This window comes from Enhydra lutris, unplaced genomic scaffold (assembly GCF_002288905.1).
Source record: "Enhydra lutris kenyoni isolate GAN:26980312 unplaced genomic scaffold, ASM228890v2 scaffoldscaffold2, whole genome shotgun sequence".
Classification (NCBI taxonomy): Eukaryota; Metazoa; Chordata; class Mammalia; order Carnivora; family Mustelidae; genus Enhydra; species Enhydra lutris.
In genome coordinates this window covers 256,656-276,815 of record NW_019154086.1, presented here as the reverse complement: position 1 = coordinate 276,815, position 20,160 = coordinate 256,656, and the positions used below count along the sequence as shown (strand labels likewise).

At 36.6% G+C, this 20,160-nt stretch overlaps 1 protein-coding gene across 2 annotated transcripts in view; it reads right to left on the bottom strand.

Annotated features, from left to right (window-relative positions):
• The window catches only part of LOC111149904 (fibroblast growth factor 12), a 405,831-nt gene that overhangs the window by 202,694 nt on the left and 182,977 nt on the right, over positions 1-20,160 (bottom strand). For both annotated transcript variants that reach the window (XM_022507202.1, XM_022507198.1), the window contains exon 3: positions 18,464-18,567. In XM_022507202.1, coding sequence (XP_022362910.1) covers positions 18,464-18,567 — 104 coding nt within the window. The remainder of the gene's footprint in view (positions 1-18,463; positions 18,568-20,160) is intronic.

Below are 20,160 nucleotides of genomic sequence, written 5' to 3'. Positions count from 1 at the left end.
GAAGCAGAGAGGTTGACAAATATTTTGTCTCTATGAATGTTTTGCGTTTATTTTTCCCTCTGCTAGCATCATTCTTCCCCTGGTTTAGTGATTATTCTTTCTTTTCCTCCTTTAGATTTTAGCTTGAATATCCTCTCCTTAAAGACATTTTAATGGAAATCCTGTCTAACCTAGTTTCCTCTATTATTGCCTATTACAGAAATACATTCTTCCTAGGACTAATCCTGAATGGAATATTTTCATATTTGTTTGTTTACACGCTGTCTTGCTGTCTTCCACCACAGCAGATGTGTTTCACATTCTATCTGTAGTGCCTAGGACAACATGTGTCACATTACCAACCTTAAATAAATAGGTAATAAGCTATTGGATTAATAGGAGCATGAAAAAAACTGCTGATCCCTGGATCTCCAGGAACAGCTAGACTGAAACCGTAGACGGGGCACCCAGGCAGCTGTCAGCTGAGCCTCGGACTCTTGATTTCAGGTCAGGTCATGACCTCAGGGATGCAAGATAGAGTCCTGCTCTGGGCTCTGAGCTGGGCATGGAGCCTGCTCAAGATTCTCTTCCCTCTGCCCCTCTCTGCTCTCTCTTTCTAAAAGGAAAGAAAGGAAGAAACCATAGGCAAACACACCTTTGCAAAGCAATGCTATATCCTCGGTGGTGGCATTCAGTTACCTGGTGCCTTTTCACAGTTCCACAGTGAACTTTTCCCATCTAATGAAATAGAAGAATGAAGCTGAGGCAGTAATGCTTATTCCTCATTGCCCTAGTTATAGAAAGAAATTTGAGAGGAAATATCTAGCAATCTGCCATGAAAACTCGGTAAGCAGAAAGCTTTTGTCTCCAAATCCCAGGGGAGTTCTAATCTATATAGAACTGAATAAATTACAGGAACTCTCCCTTCCCTCTAGTCTTTAGAATTCAGTATTTAGCTTCCTTATAGAGATGCAAAATATCTTAACCTAATGAAGAGATGACACATGCCTATCTACTCTTTAATCTGTTCACTTGTTCTTTATCTCTCCCTTTTTCTTAAGTCCTAAATAAATATAGGACTGAGCAGGTGTAGCATTTATCGGGTGCCTACCTAATATCCATTTTCCCCTTTGTATTATCAGCACCCTGTTTTGATAATTACTACAATGTCTACAGCTCAAAATTTAAAAACAATCCAGACATTTTCCTATACTTATTGCATCTAGGGGCGACCATGTGACACAGTTCCATATTCATCACTGGATATTGTTTACTTTCATTACTGGAATTTCTAGGAAAGTATGCTTTCCTGATAAATACACATTCTTTCTCTGTGCCCATTTCCCACTGCCCAGAGTGTACGTGTGTTACCTGGAGTTACAGGACTCATCTTGTACCATGAGGAAAAGGTCAAATACATTTAAAGATGTTGGCTGCGGGTGCCCGGGTGGTTTAGTCATTAAGCACCTGCCTTCAGCTCAGGTCATGATCCCCGATGGAGCTCCACATGGGGCTCCCTGATCAGTGGGAAGCCTCCTTCTCCCTCTCCCACTCCTCCTGCTTGTGTTCCCTCTCTCCCTGTGTCTGTCTCTGTCAAATAAATAAAAAAAAATCTTTTAAAAAATAAATAAAGACCTTGACTGTAATGTGCTTCTTGAACCAGTCCATTAACCAAAACCCATAACTGTCAATCTCCAGGCTTGTGATTATGTAAGAAAATTTAAACCTCTGTTATGGGTATCTTTTTTTTTTTAATATTTTATTTATTCATTTGACAGACAGAGATTACAAGTAGACAGAGAGGCAGACAGAGAGAGAGAGGGAGGGGGAAACAGGCTCTCTGCTGAGAAGAGAGCCCGATGCGGGGCTCGATCCCAGAACGCCGAGATCATGACCTGAGCCAAAGGCAGAGGCTTTAACCCACTGAGCCACCCAGGCGCCCCATCTGTTATGGGTATCTTTTACTAAAACTTAAAACCTGGGTGATACAGGCAAGTGAACTTAAGAGTTCTTTCATTAAGAGTTGGCCTAGGAAGTAAAATCAGAAGAGGGAATTTTCAAATTTTTCAGTGAGATTTTGTGCATACACTGATACCTCAGTGTATCACTAATACATATGACTCACTGAGTCATATGTAGGATCATGTGCAAGGTGATTGCATAATTATGGACCAAATCCTAATTCAGGACGCTTTTGAGGGTCAAACGGTTACTCTCAATAACTACACTAAAACATCACACATAAATTGGAACTCTCCTGGATGAACCAGAGCATATGGTTACCCTGTGGGAGACTTGTGCTCTCAATGGCCTCAAAATAAAGTTCTTTCCTTCTAGTTAGAAGTGGCTAAAATAGGGGTGCCTGGGTGGCTCAGTGGGTTAAAGCCTCTGCCTTCGGCTCGGGTCATGGTCCCAGGGTCCTGGGATCGAGCCCCACATTGGGCTCTCTGCTCGGCGGGGAGCCTGCTTCCTCCTCTCTCTCTCTGCCTGCCTCTCTGCCTACTTGTGATCTCTATCTGTCAAATAAATAAATAAAATCTTTAAAAAAATTAAAATTAAAAAAAAAGAAGTGGCTAAAATATGTCACTTTTGACATATACATTTCCATGCAGCTAAACCACTTCTCCAATTTAACTACTAGATTTTTAAATTTTGTGGTATAGAAACAAACTTTAGGTGTACCATAAATGCAGTAGGCTGTAGGCTTGAAATTTTTTCTCTGCTTCATCACATCTCTCTCCCATCCAATTCTCAGTGGAGAATCAACTGATTTTTCCCTTTACATTTAGTACTCATTTCTTTTGCTTTCCCCTCCCTAAAGTATATAAAAATCATGGCCTATAGACCGATTTTATGTAGTATAATTTCCTCCAAGTGAATTAAATGAAGAGATATTTAGAAGAGGGAAAGCCCCCCAAATTGAAAAACTGGCTCAAGCTGGGAGCGGGAGAGGGGGGAAAAATTGATCTATATCTTTGGAGGATTTTTTTATTACAAACCAAGAAACATTAACTTATAAAATTACTAATTCTCACTTTGGTTTTGGAGAAGGAAAAACAAGGGAAGGCAGAACTAATAATGACAAGAAATCTCTATTGGGAATTAGGCTGGCCTGGAAAGCCATAGTAAAGCCATAAATCTTTGGAAGGAGGCAACCAGATAATTTCTCAGTAAGAATGATGTGGAGAATATGGAGATTTACAGAAAGTCTGACTACTCTGAAAATTGGTTCATCTATCAGTTTTTCTGGTTAAAAATAAAAAATCTAACCCAAACTGGTTAACACAAGAAAGTCAATTATTGAGTCACAAAATTGCAAATGTCACAGGTAGGGCTGCCTTCAGGTGTGTCTTCATGTCAAGATGTGAAAAAGACCTGGTTTCTCCATCTTTTCACCTAAGCACCAGATCCTTTGAATGCTGGAATCAGTCTAATCCAGGATTTCTCTTGTGCTTTTAAGATGGTAGCAGTCCTTCTATCCTTTCAGTTCTAAATCTAGCTAAAAAAAAAAAAAAAAAAAAGGCAACTTTCCTTCAACAAGTAAAGTCAAGTCTTGGGTCTAAAGCTAATTGGCTCTAATTACATGAAAAATACTCTACAGCTCATCTTCCATGGCCAGAGCAGCTAAAGAAAGTACATTAGGCAAACCAGGAATCACCATTGAAACTAAGGGTGAAATTAATACTCCATGAATGTCGCAGACTGATGCTAAGGAACTGATTGAGGATACACTGAGCATATACTACTACTACTGCTGCTGCTGCTGGGGCTGGCTAACACTGAGCATTCACTGTGTACCATGCACAGTGCTAGGGTTTTTCATATATCCTTTCATTTCATCCTTGCTATAATCCTATATACCATACATTTTCATTATTATCCCCGTTTTATGTATGAGGAAACTGAACCTAGAAGTTTAAGAAATTTCTCCAATGATAGAAAAGAAAGTACGTTACAGAACTGATTCAAACTCAGTTTTATTTCTAAAGCTTGTATTCTTGAATACTACTTAAAACTGCCCAATTCACTAATGTCTAAAGAAATGCAATCTAAAAATTTTGGATATATAACTACATATTGGCCTAATGGCAAGGCAGAAAGGAAAAAATACAAAATTTATTACCATTTCCAAAGGATTCAACTAAAGGTCTTCATTAGTGCTGCTCTTAGAAGCTTAATCCTACTTTTATTTTTCAACGAAAACTGTTAGTTGAAACACATATGCTAATTTTTATAATTCAGGCTAGCCCTGGAGCTAAAGTATTAATATTTTCCAGAAGTTATAAACTCTTAGAATAAAATCAACATCAATTAATACTGAAAACACATTAAGTTAAAAATGAATTCTTACCATTATTTAATCCTTACTAAAAGTAAAACTAATGATCTATTATTCTTTCTAAAGAAAGGCAACCTAATTCCAACAACAACCAATCATGTCACATTTGCAAGCAACAAGTGCCAGATTCTTGGGCTGGCAAGATTTCATATTTTCTTTTTTCTTTTTTTTTTTTTTTTTTTTTTTTTTTTTTTTATTTGTTTTGTTGTTGTTGTTGTTGAAAAGGATACCTCAGTTCACTTAATTAGTATATATGAAGGTAAAAAAAAAAAAACAGGCAGAATAAATATTTTTTTTTTTCTAGGTGCTATGGCCAAAAATTAACCAAAGATGAAAAAGAAATGTTATGAAATTCAAGGAAATCACATGTATATGGAAGAAAAAAATGTAAATTTCCTAAACTGAATATTTAACAAACTAATTGGTAAATAAGCTTTTGTGATTTGGCCTTTGACTTCTCTCTATCCAAGTGCCATTAACCAAAACTCTATGATCCATTTGGCATTAATGGCTAAAGTATTCCCTCTTTCTCTCTCTTCTCTCTCTCTCCTTAAATATTCAGGACTTTTCAGAGCAATTACTGCCCCAAGAAATAGTTCTACATATGCCTCAGATTTCAGAACATTCCATGAGGAAGTCAGTTGATGAGGAAACTGAAATTCTAGAGTGGGTAATTATTTTGTACCTCTGTTCTACACGTTTGGTTAAAAAATCTGCCATTTCTTTTCAACATAAAATGGAAATCTTCCACTGAATGATGAACTGCAATGACCAAGCTGCTCCCAGAAGATGTCCCAGCCAGTCTTAGCTCCCTCTCTTTTATAAGCAGTATCTGGTACAGAAAGGAAAACACGACAACATCACTTTTCAAAACTACAACACAATATCGACCTCAATACAGAGAAGCATGAAAAATGACTCCTTTAGCAAACTTGCCATGTTTCAAAGCCTATTAAAAGTTGAACCAGTTAACTGGACGAGAAAGTGTGTAGAGACACATTCAGCACAATTATTAAAAAAACCAGTAAGACCAGGGGCCAGTAAATTATTTTCAGAATTAACTGCATGAAATGTATCCATCAGCTGACTCAACAAGATTTTAACAGATACCTTTATATGGTAATTGCAGCCTTTAGTGCTATAGGATATATTAGTCTATATTAGATCTGATCACTAACTTCAAGGAGTTTGCATCTGGTAGGATAAATAGGGCACAAAACCCAGTGATTCTAACAAAAGGAAGAAAGGGAATATACAGATAAATGTCCCATCAAGGTGCAAAATATGGAAGTTATTTTTGTAGAAATTTTATTTTGCAGAAATTAAGAAAAGTTTTATTGGGTCCTCAGCAATGGGAAATTTTGGACATCTATGATAGTGAGAAGCAAAAGAAATTAGAGAAGTAAAATAAAAAGGTACCTTCTCCTATTGTCACCTTGTGGGTATAAACTAATTCTCCCCATATAGCTTTCAGTGTTGGTCCTCTTCTTTTCTTCTTCCTCAAAGACTGCTCCCATGTTTCTCAATGGCTCTTAATTTACTTTTTCAATATAAAGTAAGTACCTTATCACAATCTTGACATCACCTGCTCTCACTGAAATACCAGATTTAGGCATGCAATTTTAAATGGTGCAAAAGGACATGAGGCAATTAAGAAATATCTCTCTCATTCTTATAATTATTGCTGTTAATACTTATAAATAAACAAGGTGATAGGTTGCCCTGGTTTTAATATAATTATGCTTTTGACATTATGTTCTAACAGTACAGAGTGACACATCTTTAATTTCAATAGCAAATAGGAGAAACAATGTTGCCTTGGAAAATGAATATTGGAACTAGGATTTCCTTTTCTTGACCTAGCTCACCTATACTGAGTGCCCTCATTTTAGTCACATAAACTCTGCTTCCCAGGTATAACTTTTGTCCTTCTGGAGCAATAGCACTGCTATTATAAGGCTCAGATGAGACTGTTTATATGAAAGCTCAGTTAAGAATTGAAAAAGCATTCTACAGTGGGAAGATCTATTATACAAACAGCCAAGGGCAGTGTGGTATTGCCAAAATCTCATAATTTCTGGAGTTACAACCTAGATAATAATTTGGGTTCTGTTACTCACCAGGATGAACTTAAGTCAACAAGCTTCTTAAGCCACAGCTTTTCATCTATATTTAATGGTCCGTTCCTATCCTTTGTCACAGAGTTGCTGTGCAAATTACATATAAATCTAAAAGTCCTTTAGAAACAATAAAAACTAAATAAACTATATTATTTGTACCAGCACAGCCAGTAATATCGATGCTATGACTGTCACTGGTAGATCTACTCTCATAACAGCTTATAATACTACTTATGTATTAGAACAAAGACTGCCTTAAAGGAGTCATTTTATCACTGATTTAGTTTCAAATATAATTGACATGGATTAAGGCAGTGTTAAACAATACGAATTTGTACTCATAATTTGACCTTAATTCCTCAACTGAAAAAAAAAACACCTCAAAATAATTTTGATTTTAGAGATAATTGATACAAGGCCAGACATTATCAAGTAAGTAAACAATGACCATAGTCAGAAAAGCAAACCTTTCTAAAACATTTTAATCATTATTAATCACTGAAATGCCAGGTACATGTGTGCTAAAAGCACCAAACTATTCATTTAAAAAGCCCAGTCCTGGAGTGTCTGGGGGGCACACTGGGTTGAGTGTCAGACTCTTGGTTTTGGCTCAGCTCATGATATCAGGGTCCTGAGATCGAGCTCTGCATCGGGCTCCATGCTTAACAGGGAGTCTACTTGGGATTCTCTCTCCCTCTCCCTCTGCTCCTGAAGCCTGCTCTCTCATTCTCTCTCTCTAAAAATAAATAAATAAATCTTTTTAAAAAAGACCCAATACTTTCAGCCTCGTTCAAGTCTTAGACATGTCTCAAGCTATTCAAATTGCATTATTTTTAAGTGCGATTTCCTAAACTCAAATATCAAGGCTCTCAAGTTGTCCAAAGCACTAAGTTATGTTTTCACTTCCCAAATGATGATGTACAAGATGTTACTCTCATAAATTTCTTTTCTCTCATTATTTCCTTCTTCCAAGTTGGAGGAAAAAAGTAGATGGTAGGCAAGATGCTCTAATAAAATATCATAGACTATATGGCTTAAACAACAGACATTTATTTCACATAGTTCCAGAAGCTGGGAAGTCTGAGATCAAGGTGTCATCAGATTTGTTTCTTGGTGAGGGCTCTTCTCCTGGCTTGTAGATAGCTGTCATCTTATGTATGCTTACATGACATGTACTTTGCATGCTCAAAGGCAGAAAAAGTTTTGGTTTCTTTTCCTCTTTCTCCAAGGATACTAATCCCATTACGAGGACTCCATCCTTATGATATCATCCAACCCAATTACCTCCCAAAGGCCTCACCTTCTAATACCATTACACTGAGGATTAGAGCTTTAACATATGCATTTTGGGAGGACATGTTTTGTTTATAACAGGGTGTGACTGGGGGTCTAGTCATATATTAATAAAACATGGCATTCGCTTCAATCAGACAGTGTATATACATGTAAAGAAATTAAACCTTGTCCCAAAATATGTGTGGCATTTGCCCTTGGCTTATGGAAATTGGTATTTGTTTGCCTGAGGGCCTTAGGTTAGCCAGAGAGAAACAATATGTTTTAGGGTTAACACTTTGGGTCATGCAACATATCAGTCTACCAGGAACCTAGGTCAGCCACATGGGCAATCATTCAATCAATCCTACGTAATGGAGTCTCAGTAAAAACTCCTAATTAACACCAAGGTTCAGGTGAGTCTCCTGATTGGCAGTATTTCATGTGCACTGTCACATATTGATACCAGAAGAGCAACACATTCTGATTCCACAGGAAGAAGACAACAGAAACTTTGCATTTGGTACTTTTGGTGTCTCCTATACTCTGCCCGTATACTTCTTTCCTTGGCTTCCCTGTATGCTTTCCCTGTAATAAACCCAAGTATAATACTTACAGTCTCTTTCAGTGAGTTCTGTAAGTCCTTCCAATAAATTATCAAACCAAAGAGAGGTGTTGGGATCCACCCTTGACCCAAACTTAACATTTGGTGTTAGAAGTGAAGGTGGTATTGGAGACTGTACTCTCTAACTTTGTACTAGCCCAAACTTCTTGCAACAGGTAATTATGATATAAGTAAAAACTCTAGGAAGATGAGGATCTGTCTATTTTACCCACTTTCATATGCTCACTATATAGTATAATGTTGAGTATGTGGTAGAGTTCCTATAAATATATATTAACTGAACTTTAGGTTTACTGAGGCTGACTTTGAGGGCAAAGGAGCATTTGTGCTGTGGACTGCAAGATCACCAATGTAATCATAGTTAACTGTTCATGTGCTATATATAATTTTCTCCATCTATACTTGGAATAGGCAATTCTTTAAAATTCAACAAGTTCATTGAGAGCTTTCCTTCATCAGAGAATGTACATAATGCTGTGACTAGAGGAAATAGATGGCCCAGGTAACAAAGATGGGTATGATACAATTCCTTCCCACTAGAAAAACAGACACCAAGTACTGTGATACGAAAGCAGAAGTAGTATCTAATTCTCACTGAAATGGATAATGGAAAGAGTTCACATATCAGTAAGATTTGAATTGAACTACAAGGAAGGTTAAGAATTACACAGGTACAGAACAACAAAAAAGTCAAATATAATAGCAACATCAATGTAACTATAGTAGTATTACTTTCAACCTTTATATATATTATTACACCTATGACTCCATAATAATTATCTGAAATATCTTACCACTAATTTTTAACCTCCAGTTTGAAAATAATCTGACTTTAGAATTTTATATTAAAAAATTCTTATCTGTCATTGTTTTATGTATACAAGGTTCAGTTCAAACTAATAAAAATATCAAAAGGTACCAATCTTCCAGGAAATTTATAGAGAGTAGAAAGAGGAGATTCAGGCTACACCTTCTCTGTATATGTTGAAAAGATAAATGCAAATGCCTTTAAGCATTGTGATAATTTGACAAAATTTAGGTTATTTTACAAGCTTTTTCAAAATCTTGTAAATCTCAAAGAGAATGACATACCAAACAATATTAAAATTCAAGTTAGTTAAAACTGGTGAAATAGCAAAAATTTTTAAATTAAGGGCACTATCTGAATAAGGTAAAATTTGTAGGAAAATCTGTCTCAACAGATTGTGACACAGCAGTGTTTCCTGAACTACTGAAGAAGGTGTTTCAGGAACAGAAGTTTCTAGCATTTGTGAGCTTCTTTTGTGTGAGACAGTGATGCCCTCTAGAACTTTTATTTACTCTACTTCACCAAAAAAATTATCATTTAATACCATTAAAATTATTTTGGGCTTCCTTTCAAAATGGCATAATAAATATAAACTTAATCAAGGGGGCAAAAGAATTATACACTGAGAACTACAAAACAGTGCTGAAAGAAATTAAGGAAAAAACAGATAAATGGAATGACATCTGTGTTTATGGATTGAAAGATTTAATATTGCCAAAGTATCCATAATACCCAAAACAACCTTCAGATTCAAAGTAATCCCTATAAATCTCAATGACTTTTTTTTTTTTTTCAGAAATGGGAACAAAAATTCCTAAAATCCACATGGAATCTCACAGGATTCTGAATAGTCAAAACAATTTTGATTTAAAAAAAAAAAAAAGGTGGAGAACTCACACCTCCTCATTTTAAAACATCTTACAAACCTACAGTTATCAAAAAGTGTAGTACTAGCATAAAGACAGACATATATATGAATGAAACAAAATAGAGAACTCAGAAATAAACTCTCACAAATATGGTCCAGTGATCTTTGACAAGAGTGCCAAGAGTGCACAATGGGGAAAGGATCATCTCTTTTGACATATGGTGTTGGAAAAACTGGGTATCTGTATGCAAAAAAAAACACATAAAATTGGACCCTTACCTTACACTATATACAAAATTAAATCAAAATGGATTAAAAACCTAAATGTAATACCTAAAATTATAAAATTCTTAGAAAAAACATAGGAGAAAATCTTCATGACATTGAATTTAGCTATGATTTGTTGTGTATGAAACCAAATTCACAGGCAATAAATGTAAAAATAGATAAGTGGGATTACATCAAAGTTTCTGCACAGCGAAGAAAACAATCAACAAAGTGAAAAAGTAACCTACAGAATTGGAAAACAGTATTTGCCAACTATATATCCAATAAGGAGTTCATATTCATATATAAGGAACACTTACAACAGCCAAAAAAAAACCATTTAAAAATGGGCAAAGAACTTAAACAGACATTCTCCAAAGGCATATAAATGGCCAACATGTATATGAAAAGTGCTTATCATCCTAATCCAAGGGAAATATGAGTCAAAGCTACTATGCAATATCACCTTGAATCTGTTAGTAGGATCACTAACAGAAAGAAAGAAAGAAAGAAAGAAAGAAAGAAAGAAAGAAAGAAAGAAAGAAAGAAAAGAAAAGGAAGGAAGGAAGGAAGGGGGAGGGAGAAGGGAAGGGGAGGGAGAGAGGGAAGGAAGGTGGGAGGGAGGGAGGGAGGAAGGGGGAAGGCAGGAAGGGAGGAAAGGAAGGGAAGGGAAGGGAAGGAAGAAAAAGAAAAGAAGGAAAGAAAGAAAGAAAGAAAGAAAGAAAGAAAGAAAGAAAGAAAGAAAAAGAAAGGGAGAGAGAAAAGGAGGTAGGGAGGAAGGAAATAACAAATGTTGGTAACGATATGGAAAAACTGAAATCCTTCTACACCGCTGCTAGGAATACAAAATGATGCAAATGATGGGAAACTGTATGGAGGTTTCTCAAAAAATTAAAAAGGAAATTTTTTCAGACGCTACAACATGGATGAAACTTGAAGACATTACACTAAATGAAATAAGTCAATCACAAAAAGATAAATACTACATGATTTCACATATATGAGGTATCTAAACAGTTGAACTCAGAAACCGAAAGTAGAATGGTGTTTGCCAGAAGCTGAGGGGAGGGGAGAAAGGAGAATTGTTTATGGGTATAGAACTTCAGTTTTGCACAAGATGAAAAATTTCTAGAAATCTGTTGCACAACAATGTGCATATAGTTAACACTACTATAATGTAAAACTTAAAAATGGTTATGATGGTAAATTTTATGTGTTTTTTACTATAACTAAAAAAGAAAAAAGGCATGAGTTTAGACTATGTTGCACCCACTCTGCTCCAAACAGATGAATAAAATATAAAAATGTAAGTTCTAAATGACACAGCCAGGTTCAAAGCAAGCTAAGCATCCCTGTGGAATGGAAATGAAGGACTGAGTAGGCTGGGGCCACAAGCTCCACATCCTGACATTGGTAGTGTGCCCCAGAGCTCCACTCTGGTCAAGTCAATGGGAATAAAATCCCTCTATGCAGGATGGGGACTGAAGCCAGCCTGCATGGTCACACCAGTGGCTAGGATAGTCTTCCTGCTCCAACTGTAAAAGGGCAAAAATAAAAATGCTGATACTACTTTGACAAGACCTAGTGAGAGACACCACCTCCCAATGAGAGGAACTAGCCCCCCTCCCTAACCCCAGTGTTACCCCAGGATCAGAGCCTTGAAAGGACTCTAACATCTTATGCTAAACTAGGGCCACTGGAGACCGGATAGCAACAACAGCAACAACAACAAACTAGAAAGTGGGGGCACACCTCTGAGAAAGAAGACCATGAGGTGGGGCAGGGGAGGGGACAAAAATGTTCCTACAGACCAAAAATCCAAACACATGGAGAGCAATTTTAAATTCTAAGGTGATTTCAACCTAATTGTAAAAATGATTGCCAAAAAAATCAATGATTAAAACATGAATTCATTACCAAAGAAATTAAACTTATAGAGAAGTCTGACAAAGTATTGTAACAATGCTCAGAGAGATAAATGCATTAATAACCTCCTATAAAAAGAGCCGGATAGTAAAAACAGGAAGAAATCAATCAAGATCAGGTGGATATTACTCAGAAACCATTTGGGATTCAAAAATGAAAACCATAGTGATTGAAATCACAAAATAGCTGGCATTAATTCTAAGGTAGATGAATTTGAGTTTCTATCATAAGTCATTTGAGAATTATCAGCTTCAAGATAGAGAAATAAAATGTAAATGGTTAAGAGTTAAAATTTCCCAGAACTGAAGAAATGTTAATCTTTGGATTAAAAGTACATTCTGAATTTCTAACAAGATAAATTAAGACAGATTCACAACAAGATATATAGCTGGATGTGTAAAACATGAAACATAAAAAGGAAATTTTTTTTACATATAGTTACCTACAAAGGAAAAATATTCAACTGACAGCAAACTTCTCACAGTCAACAACAGATGTCAGAAACCAATGGAATATAATTTTCAAAGTGCTGGGGAAAGTACAGGTCTCCCGGAATTGTAAAATTATCTGAACTATAATTAAAGAGTGAAAGTGAAAAGAAGGCATTTTCATGGACACCAAGACAAAATGAATTCACCACCTACAAACCCTCACACCCAAAACAAAGACTTCTTTCAGAAGAAAAATAAATTTCAGAGGGGCCAAACTGGATATGCACACAAAACCAAAAACTATATGCATAGAAATTATTTTAAAGATTGGTGAATTTAGGGGCACCTGGGTGGCTCCGTCACTAAGTGTCTGCCTTCAGCTGGGGTGGTAATCCCAACATCCTGGGATCTAGCCCCATGTTGGGCTCCCTACTCAGCACGGAGGCTGCGCCTTTCCCTCTCCAGCTCCCCTGTGCTTGTGTTCCCTCTCTCGCTATCGCTCCCTGTCATAAAATCTTAAAAAAATAAAATAAAATAAAGATTGGTGAATTTAACTATTAGCTATAGAAGAATAACAAATCATGCATATTATTTTCTTCTAAAGTGTCATTAATCAAATTGGCAAGAAGTATGGTGGTGTTTACTCAGCAAGGCAGCATCCTAAGGTCAACCAGCTTTGGGGAAGGAGGACATGAACACAAAATAAAATATTTAGCAGACTATATACTTACATATGCATGTTAGAAAAATAATGGTAAATCACTAAAGATGTAGAATTATAACCTACATTTACAGACTAGCAGAAGAATAAAAATAGAATAGAAAAAAAATGTCAAACCAAGGAATAAAAAAAGAACGTGGAAGCAAAAAAAAAAAAAATACAAACTACAATGGTAAAAACAAATTCAGATGCATCAGCAATCTCATTAAATGCACATGAATTAAACTCCACTATTAAAACACAGATTTTTCAGAATGGATCTTAAAATTTTAGCTCTATGCTACCCAGCAGTCACTTCATCTTTCCTACTCTTTCCTGTCTCCTGGTGAGGGGGAGAAATCAGATGTCATGAGGTAATTCATTCCTACTTTAAAAATGAATACAAACCAGGTGAATGACACTAGATAAATGATACCATTTGGACTCTAAGTAGCTTCTTTAAGACCCCAAGCCACATGCCAACCCCCATTGGCCTATACTGGCTACGGCCTCCACTGGTATGCCTAACCACACTGTCTAACATGAAGTAGGAAACTGCTTTTTAAAAGAAAAATTCAAGCCTTAATATACACCAAAAACACCTCAATAATGCCTATGTTAACAGCTGCTTTTACTCACCACAGGGCCCCTGGCTGCACTGGTGCTCTCCTGCTGAGGCATGCCACACAGTACTGCAGGAGTGATGGAACCTTGATGCTCTCTCCTCTTTCAGGTTTGCGTCCCTTAGTATCAGCCTTCTCTAGACTTATAACAAACTTTTCAGGCTTATGGCCATAGTTTAAAATCATTTAAAATTTAACAGAATAGAGATTCCAGAAATGGACCCTCAACTCTATGGTCAACTAATCTTTGACAAATCAGGGAAAAAAAATCAAATGGAAAAAAGACAAGTCTCTTCAATAAGTACTGGGAAAATTGGACAACTACATACATAAGAATGAAAATGGACCGTTCTCTCACACCATACACAAGATAAACTCAAAATGCATGAAAGACCTCAATGTGAGACGGAATCCATCAAAATCCTAGAGGAGGACATAGGCATTAGTCTTTGACATCTGCTACAGCAACTTCTTTCAAGACATGTCTCCAAAGGCAAGAGAAACAAAAGCAAAATGAACTTTTGGGACTTCATCAAGATAAAAAGCTTTTCTACAGCAAAAGAAACAGTCAACCAAACTAAGAGGCAACCCATGGAATGGGAGAAGATATTTGCAAATGACATTACAGATAAAGGGCTAGTATCCAAGACCTATAAAGAACTTATCAAACTCAACACTGAAAAAACAAATAATCCAGTCAAGAAATGGGCAAAAGACACAAACAGACACTTCTCCAAGGAAGACATACAAATGGCTAACAGATACATAAAAAAATGTTCAACATCACTAGCCATCAGGGAACAATTCAAAACCACAATGAGATACCACCTTACACTAGTTAGAAGGGCAAAGATTAACAAGACAGGAAACAACAACTTGTTGGCAAGGACGTGGATAAAGGGGAACCCTCTTACACTGTTGGTGGGAATGTTAACTTGTGCAGTCACTACGGGAAACAGTATGGGGGTTCCTCTAGATGTTAAAAATAGAGCTTCCCTATGACCCTCCAATTGCACTACTGGGTATTTACCCCAAAGATACAGATGTAGTGAAAAGAAGGGGCACCTGTACCCCAATGTTCATAACAATAGCCAAACTGTGGAAGGAGCCAAGATGCCCTTTAACAGATGAATGGATAAAGAGGGTGTGGTACATATATATACAATGGAATATTACTCAGCCATCAGAAAAGATGAATACCCACTATCTGCATTGATAGGGATGGAACTAGAGGGGATTATGCTAAGTGAAATAAGTCAAGCAGAGAAAGACAACCATCATATGGTTTCACTCATATGTAGAACATAAGGAATAGCACAGAGGGCCATAGGGGAAGGAATGGAAAACTGAAGGGGGAGAAATCAGAGAGGGAGATGAACCATGAGAGACTATGGACTCTGGGAAACAAATTTTGGAGTGGGGAGGGGAATAGGGTAGCTGGGTGATGGGTATACGAGTATTAAGGAGGGTATGTGTTGTAATGAGTACTGGGGGTTATATGCAACTAATTAATCACTGAACACTACATCAAAAACTAATGATGCACTATGCAGTAGTTAACTAAACATAAACAACATTTAAAAATCAAATTAATCAATTAATTAAATTAAACACCAGCACTTCCTCCAATTAGTTCTATCCAGAAAGAGGGTGATTTTGAAAGTAAGAGTCCTAATGTCTAAGTCAGCCATGCCATACTTAAAATCAAAGGAAAATTGTTCCCAGTCACCTCTGCCATAAGCAGGAAAAGATTATAATTCTTGGTATAAGGCAAGCTGATTTAGAGAAAGGGAAAACTGAATATCTGGGGACCCCAAACAGGTAACTCATCTGGTAATTATTGTCATTCTAAGGCATTAACTCCTTCACAAAAAAGCACCCACAGTAAAATTATCTAGTCAAGAATTTCTTAAAACCCCTCCTATGGGCTCAAGCCTCCTGTGTTTTAAGCCTAGTTCTGAGCAAGAATCACAAAAAATATGCATCTCTGAACATGCTTCAGAGTAGGAAGTTCACCTATCTCATACTGAATACTCTGGCTCCTCTCAGGAACTTTACAATTGCACCCAATAAGGGTGCCCCTCTCCAGCCCTCCCCACCCCCCAACACACACACACCTATACAATTGTTCTCTGCCTACAATACTGTTGTCAGACTTTCTGTGTTTTTCTTTTTCCCAAACCTTTGGAAATGAACTCTGGTCCAGAGGGCTGAACTCATTGTTTTTGTATAATTGCTCGTTTTAGCTCTTTACTTGATGACTGATTAAATCCTTAAGTCAGTATTATCCTAAGATCATCCCCATATTTTAGTTTGTAATACAGTCAAAACTTTTTTTTTTAAGATGGGATTGGGAGGGAGACAAACCATAAGAGACACTTAATCTCACAAAACAAACTGAGGGTTGCGGGGTTGGGGGGGGACAGAGAGGGTGGCTGGGTTATGGACACTGGGGAGAGTATGTGCTATGTTGAGTGCTGTGAAGTGTGTAAACCTGGCGATTCACAAACCTGTACCCCTGGGGCTAATAATACATTATATATTAATAAAAAATAAAATAAAAACTTTTTTAAAGATTTTTTTTTTAATTTATTTATCTATTTATTCGAAAGCAAGTGAGAGAGAGAGACTGAGTGAACATGGGGAGGAGGAGGGGCAGAGGGAGAAGCAGACTCCCTGCTGAGCAGGAACCCGGATATGGGATGTGAGGTTTGATCCCACAACTCTTGAGATCATGACCTGAGCCGAAGGCAGACATTTAACCGACTGAGTCACCCAGGTGCCCCAAAACTTTTTTTTGAAGCTTAACTAATTGTAATTATTCAAAACAACAATTTTTTTTTTTTTTGCTTATTTAAATTCTTACTTTAAAATATAGACTCACAACAAGTGGACATTAAGAACTGTGAGAATTATGGCACATTAAGAATGAAAGCTCAAAATCGAAATAAGTCAATCAGAGAAAACAATTATCATATGATCTCTCTGATAGGAAGAATTTGAGAGGCAGGATTGGGGGTTGTGAGGGGTATGGAGGGAAAATGAAACAAGATGGGATCAGGAGGGAGACAAACCATAAGAGACTCTTAATCTCACAAAACAAACTGAGGGCTGCTGTGGTGGGGGGGTAGGGATAGGGTGGCTGGGTTATGGACACTAGGGAGGGTATGTACTATGATGAGTGCTGTGAAATGTGTAAGTCTGACGATTCAAAGACCTGTACCCCTGGGGCAAATAATACATTATATATTAATTTTAAAAATTTAAAAAAAAAGAATGAGAGCTCATTTTTGTTTTAATCAAAAATGTATTTATCTGTATTATATTGAATCGAATGATTGAAAACAATGAGCATGTACACATCTAGTATATGAATGCAAATGCATACCTGAATATAATAAAACAGTAACTTAAAAATCCTAATATGAACGACAGATGTATCACTAAAAAGCAAGCAGAGTAGAGATTCATTTAGCTAAATATGAAGAGTTTAATAAAAGCTATTTAATATTTAATTTAGAATCTCATAGGCATAAGTGAACTTCCTGAATAACTATGCTATTTACTGAAATCATAGAAAGTAAGGGTGGAAATCTTCAGCCATGATTTTCAAGGATATCTCTTCGTGAACTACAAATAGGTAAATTCCCTTCTGAGAAAACAGAAATTATGTAAATACATGAGATTCAGTGGAGCCACACTCTCCCAATGCATAAATTACTATCTTGAGAGTCAGACAGGCATCAGACAAGAGTTAACTATTTTAAAATATCAGTGCTCATGATGCAGCCGCCGCTGCTATCTAATTTTGTCAGTTTAGGGTTGAGGAGAGATATTAAACAAAATGGTATCCAACACGCTCTGTTATAGGTCCAGAAGTTAAGTCAAAGAGGGGAGGTAACTTGCCCAAAGAGAAACAGTAACTGAAATGTAAATAAAACTCAAATATCCAGCCCCTAACTCAGAGCTCATTCCATAAATTCACCTTGTCTTTGAAGTGACCGGTTATGACAGGAATCTGTTGTATTAGTGCTGAACAGATTTATTAAATACAAAACAGAAACACAACCTATTCTGAGAAATTTTTCTCCCCAAGAAGACAAAGAAGACTCCCAGACAAACTGAAGAATTTAACTTCTTAAACCATGCTCTATGCTTAAAGGAGAAGTAACAGGAGAAAAGAAAAACGTCTTACCCCTTGAATTAAACAGAAAGGTAAAATTCAAAAGATTGACATACCCTCTAGAAGTAGAAGCCAGATGAAAAGAATTTATATTGTATAGCAAGTAACTAACTCTTTCTCAGGAGGGATGATCCTTCACATCGTAAATTGTAAAAATCTTAATAAACTCCTGACATGTTGGGTCAGAAAATCAAGAATGACTTCAGCTTCTACTTTTCTTCCCTAAAATAATCGTTACTTCACTAGCTCTCAATGCCAGGTTATGTGTGCACACAAGCACACGCACACACACACATACATGCATGCTTTACAAAGTACTTACTGAGCTGTAAAGATAGCCTTCACCATTCATGGCCACATAGAGGCTGGCCTTCACCCCTTGGATAGCCACCACACGCAGGCCCACAGGAATTAGATTGAAGAGGGCTGGAGAGGAAAAAAGAAGACAGAGGAAAAATCAGTGACCTTTTGAATAAATCATCCTGCTTCTTAAGATGACTCTTTTGAGAATTAAAAACAATGCATTAAAATTAGTAGGGAGAGAGAGGGAGACTGAGATGAAAACTGGCTTCTTGTCTCTGCATCACCTTTAATCACCCATGTGACCCCAGGTAAATCACATAAACTCATCTGCAGCAAACGGGTTACATTCCATTATAAGGTCTCAATGGGCCCTACAGTTTTATTTCTCAAAACTAGCACATACCCAAACAGTGTAATATGTTTTTCAAACAAGTGAATAATTTGAACCAAAACATTTTCAACAGTAGAAAATGTAACTGCAGACATAAGTAATTAGAAAATATGATCTTTATAACTTATCCCACAGTGTCTTGCTTTCAGATTTTTCTCCGTAGTCCTAAGCATTGTCTTGAATACAGAAGATATAAAAATCACTGGTTCATTCTTAGCTACATTGGTGGAATGAGAGCTTTCCTTTTTATAGTTCAATTCCTTTACATGTAAAAGTAGATACATAAAAAGATGGATCAGTAATTGATAGCTTAAGCTCTAATGAACATATGTTATACCTCAGAATATGTATACATACAAACACATATACACACATATGTATACAGACGTGCATAAAACCACTAAAACCATTAATAATTAACCTGTTAAATTTAACTCAATAAGATGAAATGGAAACCTGCTTGTAGTCTTTAAGTATTTGGGTTGTCCATCACTGAAAATATTCAACAGTCTACATGTCTACTTGGAGAAGGTACTCAAGCACCAGAAAGAGAAACAAGAAGATAATCTATTTTTCTTCCAATGATGTATTTTTTTTATGAATTCTATCTCCCTAGCACTACTCCAGTTGCTACTGTTGCAATTATAAAATGAGCATAAGCATAAAACATTGCCCCTTCCATGAAAGAATTCATATTACATGAGGGAAGAAATTAATCCTTTAGGCTCTACAGAAGACGGCACAGCTACGGACGAAATACCTCACAGCCGCATGCATAAGAGCATATAACTGCATATGGTTTAGTTGGAAGTCTTTATCCCTCTTTTTTGCTGATACAATGTCCATCAGTTCTGGTCATCTTCTTAGTTTTGAGTGTAAAATGTATGAAAATCCACCCAAGTGCTTGTTTATTTTTGGCTTCTCTCAACTTGGGATGGTAAGCTAAACAACACACACAGACACACACACACACACACACACACACACACACACACACACACAGTATTTGGCCTTCAGTCAAATGTTCATCCGATAGCTGTAAAGAATCAAGCCTGTGACCACAGGTTTACTACAGCAGATTTTAATTCCTAGATGTGCTTGACACTGGACCAGTCTCTTTGCCTCTTTGAACCTGTTTCCTCATTTGTCATGAAAGTTGAGAGTAGATCTTAGGAGATGCTCAAGAATTATTGGCTCAATTTGAATCTGAACTGGTTTTGTTGTTCCTATATTCTTACCACTGTCCTTGTGCTACTGAAATAACTTAAGAAGTACAAGACCTTAAAGTCTAGTTGGGGAGAGAAATCTAAGACATATGGAATAAT